The sequence below is a fragment of the Prionailurus bengalensis genome, chromosome D3 (assembly GCF_016509475.1).
Source record: "Prionailurus bengalensis isolate Pbe53 chromosome D3, Fcat_Pben_1.1_paternal_pri, whole genome shotgun sequence".
Classification (NCBI taxonomy): Eukaryota; Metazoa; Chordata; class Mammalia; order Carnivora; family Felidae; genus Prionailurus; species Prionailurus bengalensis.
In genome coordinates this window covers 93,897,479-93,919,531 of record NC_057356.1, presented here as the reverse complement: position 1 = coordinate 93,919,531, position 22,053 = coordinate 93,897,479, and the positions used below count along the sequence as shown (strand labels likewise).

Here is a 22,053-nt window from a genome sequence, read left to right as displayed (position 1 = left end):
CGAAGCTCAAAGGAGGTGCCCGTTTCTGCAAAAGCCGTTCTTGTGTGGGTCCTGTTCACATAACACGCGGTGAATGCCGTGTGCTCCAGAAACGCGTAGGGTACCTTTCCAAAGGCCGTGGCACATGGACAGTTACACGTGCGCGTGTGTGAGCTGCTCACATTTTTGCGTAAGCCACGGACAACCCGTTACCGCAGGGGGAGCACGGCCACACAGCTGCCTTCTGCACACGGGGAACTCACAGGGTTGTACCCCAGAAAGGGCTCCTGGCTAGCTTCTACGGCCGATTTAAAAAATCTACATTTGAAATAGCACAAGGCCTATAACATGGATCTCTTAAAAACATATACCTGTGATTCTGCCATGATTGAGAAGTCTAAATCGAGAGCTTAAATCCTATGGATACTGTTGCACCGAAGAACAAATTATAACTGAAGGGCCAAATACTTTTACAGGGCAAATACTTTTGAAATACAACCTGAGAGTAGAGACAACTGAAAAACAAATTCTAACAAAAAAAAAAAAAAAAAAAAGTTGGGATTCGTTTTCAGGCCAGTTCTCTTACGCTTACGTTATTCTTTAAGACAAACGGAAATCTGTAACGCGTTAATCCTCCCAGGTTCCAGGGCGTCGCTCTGCAGACAGAGCAGGTCACACGCGAGGGGCGGTCCCAAGCGTGAGCCACCCTGGCAGCGACGTTTACGTGCCGCAAGTGCCCCAGACGCCTGGCGACTGGACAGAAACCCCGTTCTTGGCTTTTTCATTACATGCTCCTAGAAAACAAAAATAAAACCCAAACGAAACGCCAGCAGAGAACCCCAAAGCACCCGGTCCCTGACTTCTGAATGGTGGTGCAGAAGCCAGCATGCCATCATCGCCCAATGTAATTACATGAAGGTCAGAGCTCCTGCGTGGCCCCATCAGGCGAACGCGAGAGCTCCAGAAAGCTCTGCTGGTCGGAGGGAAAGGCCGGGATGATCGTCACCGTGCTCCCCGCTATCGGGTTTGTCACCACAGGGGCCGGCGCGTGCAGGCCCTCCACCGACCAGGCCCTGTCCGCCCACGGGGCCCCCGGAGAGCAGTGTGGGAGTCCACGGTGCCTCTAGGAAAAGGCCTCACTGCCACCAGGTTGTCACGGGCCCGCGGTCCCACTGTCCCATGGCTTGCTGGTCTCTCCGGGAAGTGGGCGTATCCCCCCATCATAGCCGCCCCAGCCTCCCCCCTGCCGGCTGCATAACCGCCCAAGACTACGTTTGCTCTTTAACTTCAAGGCCACTTGAAATCAACGTGTCGGATTTTCTAATTTGGGTTTTTGCTGTTTATCCCACTTCCAGGCTGCAAATTCAGACCAGAGACAGAGGAAAGATGCACCTGGTCCGGGCACCACCACCCTCATCGTCACAGCTGCCCTTGGGCTGAATCCGCGACGCTGGGTCCCATTGTCTTAAGACACAGGGTGAACAAAGCACAGGGCAACTCACACCTGGTCCAGGGCAGTGTAATCACCAGTAAGTGGGGCGGAGGGCGGGTGGGGAAGGGGAGGCACGCGTGGGCAGGCGTGGGGGGGAGGGGAGGCACGCGTGGGGAGGGGAGGCACGCGTGGGGCGGGCGTGGGGGGAGGGGAGGCACGCGTGGGCAGGCGTGGGGGGGAGGGGAGGCACGCGGGGGGAGGGGAGGCACGCGTGGGGCAGGCGTGGGGGGGGAAGAGGAGGCACGCGTGGGGCGGGCGTGGGGGGGAGGGGAGGGGGAGGGGGAGGGGAGGCACAACTGGGTTCAGGGCTGCAGCTCCAGGGGGTGCTGGGGGGCTCCCGTGGGCCAAGGCGGGGAAGCGCCAGCAGGGCAGCTGCTCAGATGGGAGGGGCCATCAGGGTCCCCGGCCCCAGGTCGGCTGTGGTGGGCGTGGCCCCTCTCCCACCCAGGCAGTGCGCAAGCTCTCTCCGAAACTTCCCTCAACCCGGAAGGGGCAGAGCGTGACACTGACCATTTGGCAAGTTAATTCTCTAAAGCCGCCGTCAGGTGAGCTGTTAAAATGGCGGGGGGGGGGGGTGGGGGGGTGGCGGCTGGCACAGGAACAGACTGTTGGGGCAACACAGGTCCTGCAGGCTTGCGGAGAGCCTTCCGAGTCGAGGCCCACACCCGCCCATGACACCTGCGTGCCCTCCCCTCGGCCCGTCAGGAGGGCGCCTGTTTGAACCCGGCCCTAGACGTCCCTCGGCATTCCGATGGGGGGCTCCGGGCTCAGGTGCCGTGCCCGCGACGTGGGCCTTTACCCTGCATTAAACCGTCTTCCGACCACGTTCATATCGTGGCTCTCGTGAGAGGGTCCTGGGTTCCAGGGAGCCAAGGCTGCCACGGAGATCCTGCCTCCAGATCCTCCCGAGAGCCCGTGCCACCTGAGTGGACGGAGTCACTCGCCCTGGCACGAGGACACGGCACTCTGTCCTCACTCGGACCGCAAGAAGGGGCTGGGCCCACTCTGCCTCCTCACGGCCTGTGGGCACATAGTCTCCAGCCACACAGAGTGACGATCGTTCATCTGCTCTCCTGGTGGCGGACGGACACCTGGGCCAGGCCATGTGTGTGCCCGGACTGCCAGGGAGAAGCCGCAGAGCCCACAGCTCTCGGTGCTTACCTCCCGGGCCTGCGTGCGTGGCCCACTCTGGCCTCTGGGCCTAGAAGCCGCGCTGCAGGGAAGCCTGGGCCGGTGTGAGGCTGAGCCCCAGGAGCACGGTGCGTGCTCCCCACTGGCCTCCGTCAGCCTCAGGAAAGGCGGTCCCAGGTTCGTCCCCTCCACCCACCACCGGTTCTGGAAGGACCCAGAGAGGGACGTATCAGGGCCACTTCTGTAAGGGGTCCGAGGCCAGCGTCTATTCTTCAGCTGCTCAAGGTTTGAGTGAGGACCACCAGGGCAGAGGGGGAACAGCACGCGTCGGCGTGCGCGAGGGAAAAAGCGCGCGTATTTCTATAAACGCGTTATCTGCTTGCTACGGAGGCTTGCGGTGCCCTTGCCTTCACCACAATCCCAGTTCTGACCAAAAAATTACAACAACAACAACAATAAACATCTCCCGGGAATACTCTCATGAGCTAAAACTGAAAAGCTTTGTTTATAGCCGGCCTCGGATTACGGGGCCTTTGTGGAAATAAGGACCCATAAATCCAGCCCCAAACGGAGGCAGAGGGAACGTCTTTGTGTGTAGCCTCACGGGCCGGCTCTCAGAGCCGCTGCCCAGGGGGCCCAGGACCACAAGCATCACCAAGAAAGGCCAGTGGGCAGACGGCTGCTGTCAGGGGGGCAGGGCTGAGGCTCAGAGCAGGAGGAGATGCCCAGGGAGACCGAGGCAGGATGTTTGGATGAAGAAGGAAAGATCCCTGAGAAAGTGACCTCACAAAGTGGATGGAGGTGTGAGACCACCCCCCCCCCCACCCAGTGAGGGTACAGCAGCTGATGATGGTGGGTGGGTGACAGGTAGTGCGGGAAAGGTGGGGCAGGCGCCATGGAGGGAGTCAGGCCAGGACTGGGAGCCAGCCAGGAGGTGGTGGCTCCTTGCAGAACATGGCCCCAGAGCCCTGCTCCGTGAGCGAGCACCGGGCTGACGGCTGGGCCCCTGCAGACGGGAGTCAGTGCTACGCGTGTGCGGCCGGCGGCCCCGTGGGACTAGGGGCCTGGAGGAGGACCCCCCCATCAGCTCTGCCCTCCCCACCAAATCCAACACCCACCCAGGTGAGCTCTAGTTGGGCAGCGCCCAGAGACTCGCCGGGGCCGTGGCGCCCTCTTGAGAACAGATCCTACACCTGTGGACTCACGGGGCATGGGACACCCCCGTCACACGCACCTCCCAGGTGGCCCCTACCCCCTCACCCCTAACAAGACCGCCTCTGACCTCAAGACACTCGGGCAGCAAAGCCGACTGGAGAGCCTGCCCGGCCGGTCTTCTGCGCTTTCCCGAAGGCACTGGAGATTCGGCCAAGACCCTCGGGCCCTCCCGGCCCCAGGGCCAGGCCAGAACCTCCCGAGACCGCACGGAGCACTGAGAAAGCAGGCAGGGAGCTTGGCCGCCTCGGGCCTGATGCGCCTCAGGGGACCGAATGCAGCGCAGGTACCCACAGGGACCCGGTGCCACCTCCTGCCGATGATAATACTCCTGAGGTTGCCGAGGGCAGCTGTGGACCCAGAGTGCGGTTCTGAAGGATGGACTGCCGGCTTCTGGGGTGTCCCTGAGAGCTCATCGGGGCCTGCACCTCGGGAAGGAGGAGGGGCCTGGTCGCCCGTAGGAGCCAGCAGGCACACGCCACAAGGGGGCTCCAGGATTGAAGGTGGAACGTTTATGGAACAAAAGTACCTGAAAGCTCGTAGCCAGGTTGGGGATGGAGAAGCCGGGGCAGGCCCCGGGTCACCCCAGCAGACAGAGGGCAGGCCCCGGGTCACCCCAGCGGACAGGAGTCTGCAAAGCCCTGGGTCACCGAGCCAAGGGCAACCACTGGTGCTCAGAGGCTGGGGCTGGGGTTGCACTGCCTTGAAGGCTCATGGGTCCTCCTGCCAGGCTGCACCTGCCGCTTAGGTGGGACGGGCCCATAAGCACCGTCCGCTTCTGGAACAGCAGCGTCAGAAGGGAACGTTCTTCCGACGGGATGCCTGCAGCTCTGCCACGGGGAAGCCCGTTTGATACGAATGGTAAAAATGGGACATTCACTGAAACAGCTGTGGTAAGAGGGACGAGGTTACCATATTTGGCTGTTACTTTTAGGGACGACGACTAAAGGAGGCTGCAAGGCCTTGACCACGGAGGCGGGGGGGCAGGAGGCCATGTGCCCAGCACTGCCCCGAGCTCTCAGCCCCACCTGAGTCCAGCAGCAGGGGACGTGCGCATCTGGGCCCAGTAAAGCTTCTACCCGAGGAGACAAGAAGCACCGCTGACCGGGCCTGGCACCCACTTGCAATCCACGCAGGGCCCGTGGACCCACTGACTGGGCCCGGCACCCACTCGCAATCCATGCAGGGACCGTGGACCCGTGGACCCGCTGACCGGGCCCGGCACCCGCTCGCAATCCACGCAGGGCCCGTGGACCCACTGACCGGGCCCGGCACCCGCTCGCAATCCACGCAGGGACCGTGGACCCTTGGACCCACTGACCAGGCCCGGCACCCGCTCACAATCCACGCAGCGCCCGTGGACCCACTGACTGGGCCCGGCACCCGCTTGCAATCCACGCAGGGACCGTGGACCCGCTGACCGGGCCCGGCACCCGCTCGCAATCCACACAGGGACCGTGGACCCGTGGACCCGCTGACCGGGCCCGGCACCCACTCGCAATCCACGCAGGGCCCGTGGACCCGCTGACTGGGCCCGGCACCCACTTGCAATCCACGCAGGGCCCGTGGACCCGCTGACCGGGCCCGGCACCCGCTCGCAATCCACGCAGGGCCTGTGGAGGCACTGACCGGGCCCGCTGTACTGAGCAGACCACGGGGCCGCTGGGCACGTGCCTGAGCCACCAGCAGTCAGGTGACCGAGTGCGAGCGTGCCACCTGCCTGCACTGGGCCAGGCAGCACCTTGTCCTGCAGGAAAGAGAACTCTGCAGAGCGATTGCGCTAAAAACAATGGGATGTCTTCTGCCCTCCTTGTGTGGACAGACCCTAGCACGTGGACTTGCCTGCCCCGTAGCCTGACTGCAGGTGTCCTGAGGGCCCTTCCCTTCCGAACCACCCTGACGTGGCACGCTGGATGGTGAGAGAGCCCGTGTGCTTGGCGGGGGGGGTGGGGGGGTGGGGGGGGGGGGGTGGGGGGGGGTGGGGAGGGGGGGTGGGGAGGGGGGGTCCCACATGGGGGGCTGTGAGTCCCCATTCAGGGGCAGCCCGGCTCCTTATCACCCTTCCGCCTGACCGGAGCGCCTGACCGGAGCGGTGTGCCGCAGAACATTCACCACTTTCAGCTAAGCCGCCGTTTAAACATCGTTCACTCAGCCCGGGAGGCCCTTAAGGTGCTAAGAAGCAAGAAAGCTTGACCCGAAGCCACGTGCCGGGGCAGCCTCTTCGAACAGAACTTGTTCCGCCTGGTGCCGCGTTGGGCCTGCGGGTCTGCGGCCACCGGTGCCACGGGGACATCCGGGCGGGGTGACGGAGCGGAGCCAGGCGGCAGGCAACGCGCCAGCCGCAGGATGCGCCCGGAGCGCGGACACACGCGCCGGGCGCGCTCCCCCGCCAGGTGGCTGAGGCGCACACCCCTCCTCGTCACACTCACAGACGCGGCGCCAGGCTGAGCGCACCTACGGCCACGGGCACTTACCGTCGTCCAGGTACAGCTGGTCCAGCTCCTGAGGCTCTCGCTTGACCGTTACGGGAAAGGGAGCCAGACTATGACTACTGTCCTCACGCACCTCGGGCAGCGGCGGGGGCCGGGGGGCTGCAGACTCGCTCCTCGGAGCCTTCGGCAGTCGGTGCTGCTGGCGGCCCATCTCGGATGGGCGGGTAGGGCTGCAGGACTGCAAACAGGTCGGCTCTTGGGTACCGGACGGTGGTGAGGAGGAGGGGCTGTCAGGACAGAGAGCTGGCCGGAGGCCCAGGGGACAGCCGCTGCTCAGCCGTGCACTCACCTGTGGTTGCAGCAGGGCGGGGGGTGGCTGCTGGGGGGGCCCGGGGTGCACGCCCACAGGCCTCGGCGTCTCCCGAACGGCGAGCGCCCCTCCGGCCGGCCGCTGAAGTCCAAGGTGGCCGTGGCCCTGGCTGGCCGTGCCCTTGCCGTAGGCGGCGGAAGACAGGTCGTGGAGCTCCTGGCCGGTGCCGGGTGGCGGCGACACCACGGTGCTTCTCTGCGGACAGGGCGGGAAGCCGGCCACCAGGCAGGAGCCCGGGTCGGGTGGCACCACGAGCTGCTGGCTGAAGCGCGGCTGCGGGAGCGGGCTCAGGCCCTGGCCCCCTGGCCCACAGGTCAGGGCAGGCTCGTGGTCGTCTGCGGGCTCCGTTTTTATGGTTGGAGCTGCAAGAAGGAAAGGAGAGGAATGAACACGGGCTGCAGACGCCGTGATGGGTGGGGGATGGGGCGGGCTGTGGCCAGGACGCCCTCGCAAAATAAACAGCGTCCCGAGTCCCCGCGCGTCTCCGCCTGGTTCTCCCACCCAATTAAGAGGAGGGTGTGAGTCACCGTCTCCAGAAAGCTGCAGCTGGTTCTAATACTGAGAACACTGTTTTGCTTGGAATCCCCCCCAGCACTAATGTGCTATAAAAATCCATTTGCAAACTGCAGTAGAAGCTTTGGACCCAAGGGCCCGCGGATTTGTAGCAATCAAAGCGAAAATTTTAACTTGGATGTACAACCGCCTTCCTCCTGCTACCGACGCCCTATCTGACAAACGTCTGCACGTTCGGTGAACTCGAACACGCACCGACGTGGCGCGGAGATGTCCGGAAACCCCGAGAGAAACGGTCCGCGACTACACGGCGGGGGGAAGCCTCTGACGTGCGGGGAGAACGCACCCACCCAGGAGGCTCCGTGGGGCAGCCGCCTCGGAGCCACAGGCCACCCCGGCCACGCAGCCGGGGTGCGGCTCTGGGCCGTCCCGTCTCCCCGCGCCGGGAAGCAGGGCCGTGACGTGAGGCAGACAGCAGGACAGCGGCCCGTCCTCTCTGCCAGACCTGGGCCAGACGGCGCGAGCGGCTCCGGCTTCCAGAACGGGGCGCGTGTGCTGTGGGTTTTCGCGGGACCCGCTCCGTCCTCCCACCTTGCCGCATCTCCTGCCCCCGCGCGCTCCCAGGGCCCCGCCTCCTCGCCTGTTCCCCAAAGCCGGCTCACGGCGCACCTGGTGCCGCGACGGTCACCCACGCAGCCGAAGGTCTCCTGGGCGAGGGGCTGTCTCGAGACCCTCCCACCCACCCTCCCCTCTCTCCCTAGGAGACGGACGCGTGAGGGATGCGTGGCGGCGGGGTCCGCCGCACTGGGGGAACCAGCCTGTGGGCCGCGTGGCCCCGGCCTCGGCCCTCACTAGAGCACGTCCGCGCCCCGAGACCTGCCGGCCGCCGTGGACGGCAGGGCCGCTTCTTACGCAGCAGCGCCTACGAGGCACGGCCCTGAGGTGGTGACCGGCTCCATCTAATCTCCGTTCGAAGGCGGCGCCCGCGCTATGTGACCGGCAGGTTCCCGGGTGTCTAGTTCCCCTCAGAGCCGCCAAGTCCTGGTGCTCGGCTCCCGGGGCTCGCCACAGGATCGCTCTCTTTTGCTTCGCGTCTTTGGGGGCAGGAGGGCCGGACAGAGAGCAGCGGAGCGAGGGGCGGCGTTCACACCGGGCACCGTGGGGGCGCCGGGCAGGTGTGCGTCAGCCGCGTGTCCCCAGGGGCCGCTACACGCGCACCGCTCTTGCACTCTTGCCGGGTGAGCGCACTCTCTTCCGCGGGACCCGGGAGGCAGGGCTCTGGTTGCGGGCGAGTCCCAGCGCGGGGGCGTCCAGAGAAGAGCGCAGTTGGCCGCAGGAGGGACCCAGGAAGAGCGGCTGTCCTCGGGGTGGCGTTTCATCGCTACGTGTCCATCACACGTGCTCTGGGCCACCGTCACGGGTCTCTGGGAGGAGCCAGGACCCGCGAGGGCCTGGGTGCGCGTGCGGAAGAGTGGGCCTTGCTCCTCACGGGGGCCACAGTGACCTCGGGCCCCTGGCCCAGGAGCCCCCGGCTGGCCCCACCTGAGGCGCAGCGCGTCCCCAGGCTCCAGCGTCCGTGCGCGTGCGTGGGAACAGTGGCCGTGTCGGGTGGCCCCTCAGAAGCCCTTGCGCCCCTGGGGGCTCTCTGTTAACTTCCGTCCACCCGGCAGTGGCCACCACTGACTCTGGAGCTGCCGTGGCCGGGGTTTCTGCCATCGAGCCCCACCCCCCAGCCCCCAGCCGCGGGGCCTCCGGCTCGCTCGGCAGCCCGCCTCTGGGGAGAGGCTGTGCCGTGCGGCGCAGCCTGACGCGGCCTCTCCAAGGTGGGGTGGGGAGCTGGACCTCCAGCTGCCCCGCGGTTAACAGGGCACAGTGCTGGGCCCCCGCTCACGTCACACCCAAAGTGCCAGGTGGCAGGGGACGCGGCCTGCAGGGTGACAGCGTTCCCAGGCAGGACCGCCCCGGCCTGCATCCTGCACACTGTGAATCCGGAACGGCCCAGGCGACAGTCAGGCCCAGAGAGACAGACAGGCCTTCACCTTCTGGCGGGGCCCCAGGAACTCGGTCCAGCGGCGACGTGCGGGCGAACGGAACGGCGGAGGTTAAATTCCGAATTCGCTGGGTAGCTTTCAAGTTCCTGATCTTGAGAACACGTACATGTCTGGCGGATTAAATGAAACCCTACTGGGACTCTGTCTTCACTGCACTGGATTTCCAGCCAGGCACGGGGCCCACTCGTCTCTCCCGCGAGGTGTCCCCTGAGCTCTTTAAAAACTCCTATCCCGTCTGCACTGAGCCTCAGAACCGCACAGGCAAACCAGCTGCCGGGAAAGGCCGGCCAGCGCGACTCAGCCGCCACGTAGGGATGGGGCTCGGTGCGAGCGGCCAGAACCGGGGACCCCGGGAGGCTGGTCAGAGGCCCGGCAGCCGCCCTCGGCGGGCAGGGGCGAGCTGGGGTCTGCTGGCTCGTGCATGCTGTTTATGACCTGTTTGAGGCCTCCCGGTGGCACCGGCATTAACTCCCGTGTCACTGGGCTCCCCAGGACCTTCTGGAAAAGCTTTCGCAGCGTGGGGCCTGCCCCACAGGACACGGGTCACCGTCCAATGGTGTGGGGGGGCAGTGGAGAGTCATGGCAGGACCGGCGCCATGGGGCTGGACCACACCCCGTCCAGCCGGCCTGGCCCCCACGGGCTCCTCGGTACTGCGGTGCCCGGTGCCCACGTCCCTCCTGTGTTTGCAGCCGAGACCCCACCAACCCCGTGAGGTGGGCCTGACCTCTGCCTAAAGCCCCTGGACAGACTCCCTCAGGGAATAAACTGACACAGTGGCCGCCCTGTGCTCGAGGGTCCCACACAGGCCAGGGACCACGGGTGACAGAGGAGCCACCAAGAGAGAGACCCCGGGGCTCAGGGCCGGGGGGTGGGAGCCACAGGAGGACAGGCCCGACGACACAGGGGCGGATGTGCTCTGGGAACCAGGCCCGGGGACGCGGGACATCCACGCGGCAGCCACGGTTCCCGCCGTCCCCGTGGCACCTTCAGGGGCTCCGAGCATGAACATCCGGCGTCTAAATCACACTTCTTGTGTTGGATTTCAAAGCAAACGCGCGTCCTTGCTGTAAATCAGAGCGAGACGCCGCCTCCTGTTTCCTATTAGCGAGGGAAGAAAGGGGCCGCGTCCTGCGCGGGGCCCTGGGCGGTGCGGAAAGCGCTGGGGGGCCGCGGCCACGGCCGAGAGCAGCTTCCTTCCAGACCTGGCGCTTGGTGTGACGCCATGTCTGGTTCCTTCCCGCCGTCCACCTCGCTGGCCTGGGCGGGGGGCCGGGACAGGAGGCGAGTTTATAATCCAGATTCATTACAGCAAACGTGCAAGAGATTAGTGTTAATCTCGAAGGCGGCCGCCGCTCACAAAGCCTGTTCTCATGGAAGAGGTGGGGTGCCGCCCTGGCCGTGCTGGCGTTCACACCCCGAGCGCAGCGACCGCGTTCTGTGGAGGAGAGAGCAGACGTCCCCTCAACCCCCGAAGCTGGGCACCCCATGCCCTGGCAAAGGGCGGCTGTCTCAGGAGGGGCTTTGCCCCCAAACAGGACCTCTGGTCCCCAGGCTGCAGCGCCTTCTCTCCTGGGCCGTGTGGCAGGCATGCCTCTCCGCAAGGACCCCGCTCCACCCACAGCCCCTGCAATGGCCATCTGTGGGCCAAAGACCATTCCAGAACATCCTGGCCTGGCTCGAAGAAACCCCATGTCTGGCAAATGGGCCCGACCCCCCCCCCCCCACAGCAGCGGCTTCCTGTTCCTGTGGGCAGAGCAGGGCCCTCCTCAGAGCCCCAGGTTAGGTCAGGCGGGGCTCAAGGCAGTGCCGGCCACCTCCCTCGAATCGCTCCAAGCAGATTCCCTGATGCTCGTCAGGTTCGGGTGCTTTGGGGCATCCAAGCACAGGCCTCGTGGCCCACACGTGGTTCGCACATGGGCTGTGCTGTTGTGTCTCACACAGGAGATCAAGCAGTGAGTGTGCGCCTTGCTCCGCAGGGTGGGACCCAGGGTGGACGCGTGGGTCCCCAGGTGTGGCCGCCCCATCCCACCCCATCCACCCCATCCACGTGCCCCTCGAGCGGAGTGCACAGTGCACACACCCAGCCAGGCTCACGGTCTCCCCCGAGACGGCCAGGCCTTCGGGTCAGCCACTCCCTCTCACCTAGGGATTCCATGCAGGTGCCAAATGGCCGCCACTGACAATTTCAGCAGGTGATGTAGCAGCACCCAGCAGCAGGGTCAGGGCTTTGGCCCCCAGGCAGTCCCCGACCCCTCCTGAATGGAGACGGCAGTGGCCGGGACCAGCTCTCACAGCTGGCCCAGAGCAACGTGACGGGACTCCCTCCAGAAAATGCTCAGACCATCCCGAGGCCTGTGAGCCAGTACGGACACATGTGATGGCCTCCCCCAAGCGGACAGGGGGACACGGTCCCCTCTCACACCAGACCAGCCGTCCCAAGTCTTCCCCATGTCCTGCCCGTGATCAGACACACCCTGTCCTCTTGCTGAAGAGCAAAGTCGAGCAATTCAATTTCGAGATGCTGTTTGGGCCAACCCTCCAGCTCAGGGGCCTGAGAAGACAAAGGCGCTTCCCGTTTGTAATGGAAACGTCGGGGGAACTCCCCACCCCCCCATCAGCACCTCAGCTACCTGAAAGCAAAGCCGTTCTTCGAGTCCTGGGTCCCCAAACATCAGCGATCTCGTGGCCCCAGCACCTGCCCCGGAACTCAGATTCCGATTAACGAAGCAGGACACAAGTTGTGAAATGCTCTCCAGTCCCAAAGCTGGGGAGCAGAAAGCACAATTCCTATCTGCCGCCTTTCCTTTTAAATATTCCTTCCTAGATGCGCGGCCTGCTGCACACACGGAAGCGGGGGACGAGAGGCCCGCACCTCGGGGAGCACACACGGACGGGGGGCCTGAGTCCTGCAGTGACCCACGGGCTGCACAGTCACTGGCTAACTGCATAACTCCTGTGGGCCTGCTTCCCTATCCCCAGGACAGAGTCCCACCTACCCAGCAGATGGCAAGGGGGCCACACGGGCAGTCCGCGTGCGGGGGCTACTGGTGCGTGCCCCCCGTTTGCAAACCCCTGCCTCTGCTGGCACTGGGAGAAGTGGGGGTTCGCCAGTCAGGGCCCCGCTCTTTGGCCCCGGATAGGCCAGAGACACTGCGACTAACCACACCGTGTCCCCCAAACCCATAGGTTGAAGGCCTAGCCTCGCCACAGCTGGTATTTGGAGACGGCCCTTCAGGGGGCAACGATGGCTGAATGAAGTCCGGGGAGCCCTGATCCTACAGGCAAGAGAGAGACCTTCCTCTGCCGTGCGGGGACACGGCAAGAAGGTGACATCTGCCGGCCACCTGCGGGCAGCCCTCCCCAGATGTGACCCACCGGCCCGGAGTCCCAGCCCCCAGAACCTCCTCGTCTGCAACGGCTCGTGCCAAGATACCCCGGATGCCGAAGCCACCACACGGTGCAGGGAGCCGCCCCCACCACCCCCTTCTCCCTGCACATGCACGCGTGCAAGTGACCCCAGCTGCGTCGGCCTGGATCACTTCCCCAGGTACCCTGCACGGTTCTGGACAAAAGGGGTTTTGTTCTAAACCCTAGAGAACAAAGATCAGATTGTTTTCTGTTCGCTGCCTGACATTAAAGCCCCAGTTTTACTGTCAGTATAAACACCCACGGTGATAACTTCAGGGCATGACTTTTCCAAATAACGAGAAAGGCAAAGTAGTAACCGCAGCCACCCGAAGGGCCCACCCCAAGGGGCAGGACGCACCATTTCCACACCCGGAGCCCAGAGGGAACGGGGCCTGGTCGGGGGCGGGGGGACCAGCGGGCCAGCTGACGCACACCGACCCGCGAGCCACGCGATGATGGACACGGAGGGCATTTCAACTCGGGACTCCACCCCGTCTTTTCCACACAGCTTAACCAGCACCTACGCCAAACCTCCCACATTTCCAGCCACGTAGGGTTCTCTGGGCTCACGGGGCTGCGGACGCTCCACGGAGCCAGGCAGCAACGGCCATCCCGACCCGGTGGCGTCACACCGGTCCTGCGGGTGGGGACCGAGGCTGAGAGACGGGGCCGGAACCCCGTATGGGGCACCAACCCCCATCTCCTCTGGGTCCCCACCTGTGGGGAGCTGCCGACCAGTCACACTGGACCGCGCACGCCACGAGACGCACCGAGCATTTTCATCCAGGAATGGCCAAAACCGCCTTTGGAGGGAATGAGATCCACGGTCCTGCTGTCTGCCCCCAAGCAGCTGCACCCACGGCTGTGATTCTGGGCAGGGCCCGGGGGGCTGCCTCCCCCACAGCTGGCGGGACCAGGCTCCCAGGGATAGGACGCGCATCTGCAGCACGCGGTCCTTCTGTGTTTGGCGCCCCGCGCCCCGCCCCCTCCGCTGGGTCCCTGTGGGCAGCAAGGACTCTGTGAAGGAGCCTTGGGCACAGCCACCCCCACTCCCCGGCCCCCAGCGTCCCCCCAGACGCGCGCCCTGTGGAGCGGCTCTCCCGTTTCCTAAGCAGGCCGGACTCGTGCTCCGTCACACACGTTCAGACCCAGGCGCCCCGTCCCACAGTCCACCCCTCGGTCTGTTGCAAGTTCAAATCCTCTCCCTGTGGCCAGCACGTCAGGGTCCGTGTGCCGTCTGACCTGGTGGTCAGGGCATCTGACTGGGGGGTGCCAGGCGCCTGGGAGGGAAACGCTTCTCCGCTTCTCCTTCGCCTGAGCCCTGCTTCTGACACCTGGGGGCCTCTCGCGACCGAACCCGACACCCAACGGCAGGGCCAGCGACACGTGGACGAGCACTGGTAGACGCGGCGTCCAGAAGGTGATACGGGAAACCGAATCTCGCCACGGAAGGAGGAGGCCGGCCTTCCTGAGCCTGGAGGATGGCTCCCGAATCCCTCTCCCGCTCCTGCCGGCTGGTGGGGACGGTCCCCACCCGGGGCATCCAGGGCCTGGCTCCTGCGGGCAAGGAAGACCCAGCTACGCTGGACAGCCAGCTCCCCTCACCTCTACATGGCAGGCTGAAGATGTGGAAGCAGAAATCAGAACACCGGTCCCTCGGTCTCTGGCTGGAATAGCAGGAGAGCCAGTAAACACGGGGACCTAATAAAATCAGCCTCACGCAGGTTGTGCGAGGCTCCGACGAGAAGCGACGGCAGAGTGTCCCGCACAGAGTGCTCACAGCCGTGTACCGCGCACTGGCCCCACTCCCAACGTGCTCGCTCGGCGGTGTGGTTATCACACGGCTCAGCTGACTCGGGAAGAACGTTCCACAATGTCCACAGGGACCAGCTGTGCCACTGACCACAGCGGGCCCGAAGCCGGGTGTCCTGGGGTCATGGGACGGGCACCACTGACTTTGCTTCACCTTGAGAAGGGAGTCCAGGGTGGGCAGGAGTCCCCAGAACGGACACCCCCTCTGCCACCTGGGCCAACCTGACCCTGCATACCCGTGGGTCAGAAACGTGGCAGTCTTCTCTGTTTGAGCCCCGAAGGTCTCCCGTGAGAGGCAAAGCTCCGGCCGCACGCACACGGGGCTCGGGTGAGGTCTCGGCCCGGCGGACCCCGCTGTGGACGGTGGCAGGCTGCCCTGCCGGGCTCCGCCCCAGCTCCTATCCGGTGGGGCAGGGACACTCGCCCGGCAGGGCCTAGGGGTCGAGGACCACGTGCTTATGCCTCGCAGCCCTCTTCAGAAGAAGTGGGGGGCACAGTGCCCTAGGAAACTCGGCCTCCGCGAGCTCCGCATGGACCAAGCCCGCCTCCTTGTTACCCACAGGACGAGGGGACGTGGGGAGTGGGTGCCCCGGTGAGGCCTGGCCCAGAGGAGTCTGTCAGAGGGTGCCCTCCCACCCAGCCCTGGGGGCTGCGACAAGGGCCCAGGGGCCCGAGGGGCCGTGAAGCTTCTCCCAGCTGAGTCACTACCAAGCATCTTTAGGATTTCGTGGAGGCAATTACTTTGGGACCAAACTTGAACGCGAAGGACTCAGAAAAGCAACGAGGCCCAAAGCTCAGCGGAAAAGGCAGACCCAGAGCTTGCTGTGAAGACAAGGCCACTGGGCTGACGGGACTGGAAGCCGCTGTCCGTGGTTCCATCTACAGACGGGGCCACCCCTGGAGAGCTGGGTCTGCAGGTGGCCACAGGAGGGAGACCGCCCTGGCCCTCGGGCCCGCAGGCCGCTCGCGGCCGGCTCCTCCCGTCAGCAGCCTCGGCTCTGGGGACTCTCATTTCCGGACCACACGATGCAAACGGAACACAGAGAATCCACTCCTGTCTGCACCTGCCAGGGCGGAGGCGTAGCGTCCTTCCGCTCCCTATCTCGTGGGGGCTCCCAACTACCGTAACCGCGAGGTCCGTGGCGAGCGGTGAGCCCCGCTCCTCCCGTGGTTCCTCCTCCAGCTGCTGACGTCGGGCCCACAGAGCCCCGGCCCCGCCACCTGGCTCCGAGCTCCCCCTACCCCGGTCCCAAGAGGGCTCTGTTAGAGGAGCTGCCCCATGCCAAGTGGTCCCCGGCCGTGACCTTCTACTGTCTGTCGGTGGTGGACGGGCAGGGCCCAGGGCAGGGAGCTCTGGCCGCCTGGGACCTCCAACAATGGTGTGTCCCCAAAGCCATCCCCACCGATCCCGGGGGAACTCCAGGACCCCTACCTGCTCAGCCACAAGCGACAGTGAGCAGGGGCCAGGAGCCATCATAGGCACCTTCTGGGAAACCAACTACAAACATCTCAGACACAAAGACGCACTCTCCGAGACTCGATAATTTGTCACCGTTTATTTTCTCATCTTAAACACAGACTGACCTTGGTACGTAAGTTTGAGGCCATAAGCAGAAATGCTTATTGCCTGAGCTCCTGCCCCCTCCCTGCCTGTCCCAGGCACTGGGGCAGCCGTTGGGCACATGAGCCCACAGAGTCACCGCTGACGTGGACACTCTTCTTCCCCTCCATCTCAGGAGCCGCTGCCCACGGGTCAAGTCCTTCTCCACACCTAACACGAGCTGGCCCAACGGTGAGAGGTGCCCCCGCTCCCGGCAGAGTCCGCCCCGAGGCGGGCACCAGGGCACTGACGGCCCGCACAGCCCAGCCAGGGGCCTGGCGCGCTCCTTGCAGGGGCTGCGGGAGGCACAGTTAACAGGAACGGTGACACACAAGGAACGAGAAAACCTCTCTGGCTCCGTGTCCTCTGCGGCGTCTTCCAGGATCGCACAGGATGTTCTCACGGCTGCCTTCAGGTGCTGCCCCGGGGCACGAGCGGCAGGTGCGCACTCCGTCCCCCACCCCCACCCCCCGTCACACCCACGGCCAACCCCCAGAGAGGGGCCCGCGCTCCATCGCAGCCCGGCAGGCCCTGCGTGTGATGCCTCATGGCCTCTTCCAGGCCGACCGCTGGGAATGACCCTGAGACCGGAGGCCCCGCAGACGCGTGTGGTGCAGATGGAAAGAGAGGAGGGCGTCATCCCAGGGAGCCGCGGTCAACTCGCTTGCCGTCCAGCTGTCAGAAGGTCACCGGCGAGCTGAGCCCAGCAGCGGGGAAGGTGACCAGAGTACGCGTCCCCGAGCAACAAATGCTCTGACCCCCTCACTTCCATCACCTGCACCGCCAGGGGCCACACGGGGGCAGTGAGCGTCCCCACCTCTCTGCATGAGGGTGGCCTCCCGGGGGCACTGTTCCTTGGGGTCGCATGTCTGAGAGCCCACCATGAGGACAACAGAGGCCACACCATCACCTGTACCCACGGCTAATTTTGATGGAAACCCTAGAGTGGCACTTGATTTTACACATTTGAACACGAAAATGAGTTTTTCGGGTAGAGTTTAAGAGGACTTACTTCCAAAGCCTTGCCCGTTTCAACAGCACATTTAATAACCTTGGAAAGAACCTGCCGTCGGAATACACAGAAGCCAGGGCCCCGCTGTGCTTGCCCTCAGACGGGAGCCCGCCCCAAACAGGCCGATGTCTTCTAGTCCGTGCGGCACGCCCCGTCCGCTACCAAGCTTTCGTCGACACAGCAACAGCACGTATCTTTGGGCTCAGAGTCGACAGTCGCGGTCCGTGAGGTGGGAGACTCAGCCCAGGGGGACAGGGTGGGGGGCGCTGTCTAGGTGCCGAGTGTGGGTCTGTGCGTCCTGCTCACGGCCGGGCGAGCCTGGGGAGTGCACGGCAGGAGAAACACCAAACCGAAAACCAGACACACGGGTTCTAGTTTTTCATTTGTTCACTTATTTATTCTTAAAGCCACGTAAGGGTAGACCCCGAGATTCAGCCACGAGGTCAGATCCCAGCCGAGGGTCCTGCTCCAGGGAGCTTACAGCCTAGCGGCGCGTGGCCTCGTCCCAACCCCACAGGGCAGCAGACGCCTGCCGCCCCAGGAAGCCGGGGCAGGGCCGGGTGCTCCCAGGGGCCGGCAGCGAGGATGCCTCAGGCTCCGAGGGGCTGGAAGCAAATTTCAAGGAGAGAAGCGTGGAGGGTCACTGAGGCCTGAGAGAGGCAGACAGGCCAGCAGAATGGCAGGTACGTCCAGCCCACAGTCACTGGCCCCTGCGTCAGGGGACAGACGATGTCTGGGGCGGAGCACCGGCTACAGAGAGAAGGTCCAAGTGGAACAGAGTCCGGAGTACGTGTGTGAGGTGCCTGGCACGTGGCGGCGGGGCGCCTGGCGGATGGAGGGGGTGGGGAGGTGGGCGGCGAGGTCTCTGGGGCAGGTGGAGAGAGGGGCGCCGGGGCACTGGGGTGGAGCGCAGTCAGGACCCCGTGGGATAAGGCTGTAGGATGTGATTCCCGCTGCAGGGCGGGGAGACAGGATGGCCCACACACTGCCCTCTGCACCCCATTGTCTTAGTAACATGTCCCTGGGGGCTCAGTGTGCCCCCCGTAGGAGAGATGTGCAGGTCACAGGCGGGGGCCCCTCCACCCCTGACACTGCTCGGGGCACCGTGAACTTGGAGCAGGGACTGCAGGAAACACTAACGTTAGAGATTTTCTAAACCGCTTTAAAAAGCAATTTTTCTTAAAAGGCCTGGTTTTCTTTGAAACGTTCAACTTTTGGTCAACCACGCCTGAAGTTTAATTAGCATACAATCATTACATTTTCACAAAACGACTAAACATTTTCTTTTGTAGGATATATTGCACCTTATTCCAAGAACAGATAGGATTCACCGAGTTGCACGAAGCAGACCGCATAACCCAGGACGGGGTCGCAGACAAGAGAACAGACCAGACCGGCCTGGCGTGAGCGGCTCACGGGCACACGGTGCTATGTTGTGTGCAGTCTCATGACGTAATTTCGCAACAAGATCGTATCATTCAAATCCTGAAAGGCACGGCTAACGTTTGCCCCCAAAGCGGTTAATTCTAACGGTTTGATATCAACACGGATATTCTAGGGCTTTCTATCATCTACTCGGTATTATGTGTTACAGTCAGAGAAAACGAAAACCTTCAGAGAATCTTGACTTCACCAAGATAGCAACGTGGCTGCTTTTTCAATAGTTTTTAGGGTATAACTTCCCTCTTAAATCACACGAATCTCCTAAGCTTTTAGAATAGAAGCTACCATACAAGAAGATTGCCGCCATTGATGACCTTAACACAGAACACAATGAAATCCAGGATGACCGCAGCTGGGACCACTCAGAGCATCAGGCGATGCTCTGAGGACGACATTCGGGGGGCAAAAGCAAACACTGGTATTTTCTTTAAGGAAACACCTTAGAAAGCTGAAAAGGTGAACTGTCTTCTAAGTCCTAAGGCTGTATCCTCAGAATGCGTAAACACGCAACCTCAACGAGGGTGGTTTTTGGTTGAGTGACAGGTACTTGGGCCTGAAAGCCTCACAGTCACAGGAAGGTGCAATTATTCGACCAAAGATGTGACGTGGGGGTTTCAGCCCGAGCACAGAAATCGTTAATGTTAGTCAATGACCACATCAGGCACCAGCCTTTAGGCTCAATGCCACAGGTTTACTTCTAAAGGCACCTACCAAATAATGATAACTATTTGGTTTTCCACCTTACACACCGACAGGACTTAAACACACACCTAGACCACCTCAGCCTTTGGGCGCAAAAGGGCTGCACTTTTTCTCCCCTCGGGCCATTCTCTATTTGCAAGCGGCCAGCAAAAATGACCCGTCATTATCCCAATATGCAGCCCCCACCCACAGCAGTAATAAAGGAAAATACACTGAAAGCTTCACTTTTTTTTTTTTTTTAGGACTCAAGGACGCGTTCCTGTCAACAGGACAATAACGCAGCTTCCGCATACACCGCTTCACCCCGACAGCATCCTGGCATCTATGCGTCTCTTAGGAAAAGCACCCTGCGGGCTCATTGTCAGCGCTTAAGGTTAGAAAGACAGCGTTACCGTTCGCAGGAAGGTAGGTCAAGTGCTGATACTGGCTCCTCTTCCTCTTCCCGTTGCAGACGTAGAAACTGACTTGGACGGGGCTCGTTATTCTCGGATTGCGGAATGGCGGTATCTCGACCACCAACGAATTCTGGCGAGCAAACGGCAGAGAGGAGGGAGACGGTGAGCATCTCACAAACACGAAGCACCCTGCAGTAAACAGCCCGCGCGGGGGCCACGGCGAGCAGCTCCCGACCATGCGGGCTGCTTGGAAGAAGCTGCCCACAGAGAGTCTGCCTGGGGCGCGGGCGCACGTCTGGGTGGATCGAACCTGCCAGCCACACCCGGGCAGCCCGTGGTTGCGGAGCGTGTGGGGGGAGGCAGGCGGGGGGCTTCAGCTAAGATCCACCGACTCAGCCCCAGAGACGAGCCGCTGGTGCTAATCTGAGAGAGGAGCTACTCGGTCTTTGGAACACCCGGATGCATCTGCCTGCCCTAACCCAAGGGGTCAGTGGCCTTTGGAAACTAGAGAAAAGTTCCACGCTTGGCCCACGGATGGAGCTGTGAGCCCCTGTTCAGGCAACACACTGAAGACCCAGGAGACCGGCTTCCTGGAGACACGTGTCTGGGGGCAGGTTCTCTGACGAAGGCTCGAAGCCCGTCATGGCCTCCCAGACTCCCTCAAACAGGTGAGCTCGACCCTAGCAGGTTGAGGGGCGTGTGGACGGTTAGAAAGAAAGCACAGATCGGGATGGGGGCTGTGGGGGGCACTGGTACCTTCCCGTGGCTTAAAATACGAACTGACCACATTTTCACAAAAATTACGCTCCTTCAAGTGCGGGTATAAAACAAGGCACGTGAGGCAGCACGGCATTGTGGGAGACGCGGGCTGGCGGTCAGGGGGCCTGAGCCCCAGCCGACAGCGTGCAGTGCACCAAAGTGCCGACGTCCTCACGGGGGCTCACGCTGTACCTGATTTCACGGGAGGGACAGGATCTCACACCCAAAATGTTTCTTCGATTGATTGCTTTTGTCAAATGATTTAAGTTCACAAGCAAAGAAAACGTATAAGAAAAATCCATCGTGTCAGGTTTTGTTACCCAGCTTAATAGCAAAATTGATTGAATCAGGTTAGTAATGGAATCGTATGAATATTAAAACAGGAAACCGAACAGAACTTTGGGCCCGACCTGTTCCTGTTACAGATAAAGAAACCGAGGCAAAGAAGCCTGCTGCTGAGAGCTGCTCTGGGCCCCTCCCCTGGGACCACGCTCCCGCCAGGCTACGTGGTTTTGTCGTCTCAATAACTGCATCCCGTTTGGAAGAAGCAACAAGTAGCCCGAGCGTCTGGCCCCTTGCAGACGTGACCCTGCGCACGTGCGGCCGATGGTGCCGAGGACAGGTGTTGCGCAGGGTGGCTGCCCTGCAGTTACAGGGATGTCAGTGCCGCGTCTTGGCCAGGAGGTGGCTCGGGCGGCGGTGCGGCCCGTGGTCGGGAGCCTGGCTCGGGAGCACAGGTCTGGGTTCCCACCCGGCCTCCGCACACAGCTGGCGCCCACCGGGGGCGAGCCACTGTGGAGGAAACGGTGGAGTCTAGCGTCCACGGAAGAGAAGACAAGCAAGGAAGAGGTTTAGGAGACGACGACAAAGAGGCGTCAGCGGGAGTCTCCGTGACGGGTCACGTGGGGCAGGGGCGGGCGTGCCAGGCAGGGAGGCCCTCGTCAGCAGTTGGGCTTTGCGGGTTTGGTTTTTGTAAGCTGTAGGCGACCGGGGGTCGCGTTCCGATGCGGGCACAGGCTGATACGCTTCACCTCTCTGAACAGGACGTGCACGACACCGTCCTCCCGGGAGCACGGCGAAGGGGGAATATGCAGCCACAGGACACGTGTCACCACGGAAACACCAGGCATCACAGGTGGCACGCAGAACCCCACGGAACAAGAAACCCCGCTGAGGGCTCCTGCTAGCGTATAAACTGCGTGTGCAGCATAATCCCGCTTCGTGCAGAAGGCACATTCGATAGGACAGCCACGGCACGCGTGTGTGAATACACGCACACGCACACCAGGAACAGCCTGGCAGGACATACGCCCACACGTCAGCAGCGGCAACATTACACAAGGCGCTTCTGTTCTCTTTTTCGGTTTTTGTATTTTCCAAATTTCCGCAATGAATAAATACCCTTTTGTCATTAACAATAATACGTAAAATTAAACCTCAGCTAAGAGATAAAGCACGTCATCATTCGCACGTACTGTTACGTTTCTTTTGAAACGCACAGCTGTTAACGGCTCAGCTCCCTTTAAAACACGCAACCGTTCAAAGTGCAAAAGAAAGCCCAGTGACACGAAACCTCCCACAAACTTGGCAGGAAAGACCCCGACAGAGAAAGCTGCAGGATTTCTGCGGGTCTCTTCTTCCTGCTCAGGGGAGGTGCGCACGAGGCCCGTGGTGGTCTGGAGCGGACTTCAGCTGCTGGGCCTGCTGCACCGGGGGACCCCCTTCTGGAAGCCCAGCCGCC

The 22,053-nt window shown here is 62.6% G+C and overlaps 1 protein-coding gene across 9 annotated transcripts in view; it reads right to left on the bottom strand.

The window, feature by feature from the left end:
• Positions 1-22,053, bottom strand: part of NFATC1 (nuclear factor of activated T cells 1) — a 105,351-nt gene that overhangs the window by 24,138 nt on the left and 59,160 nt on the right. For 3 of the 9 annotated variants that reach the window (XM_043559126.1, XM_043559125.1, XM_043559131.1), the window contains 2 exons: positions 19,551-19,683; positions 6,596-6,978 (listed from right to left, as the gene is read on the bottom strand). In XM_043559126.1, coding sequence (XP_043415061.1) covers positions 6,596-6,978; positions 19,551-19,683 — 516 coding nt within the window. Of the gene's footprint in view, positions 1-6,288; positions 6,979-17,385; positions 19,684-22,053 lie in introns of those variants that run through there. The other 6 variants (XR_006294030.1, XM_043559124.1, XM_043559130.1 and 3 more) reach the window with 4 other exon arrangements.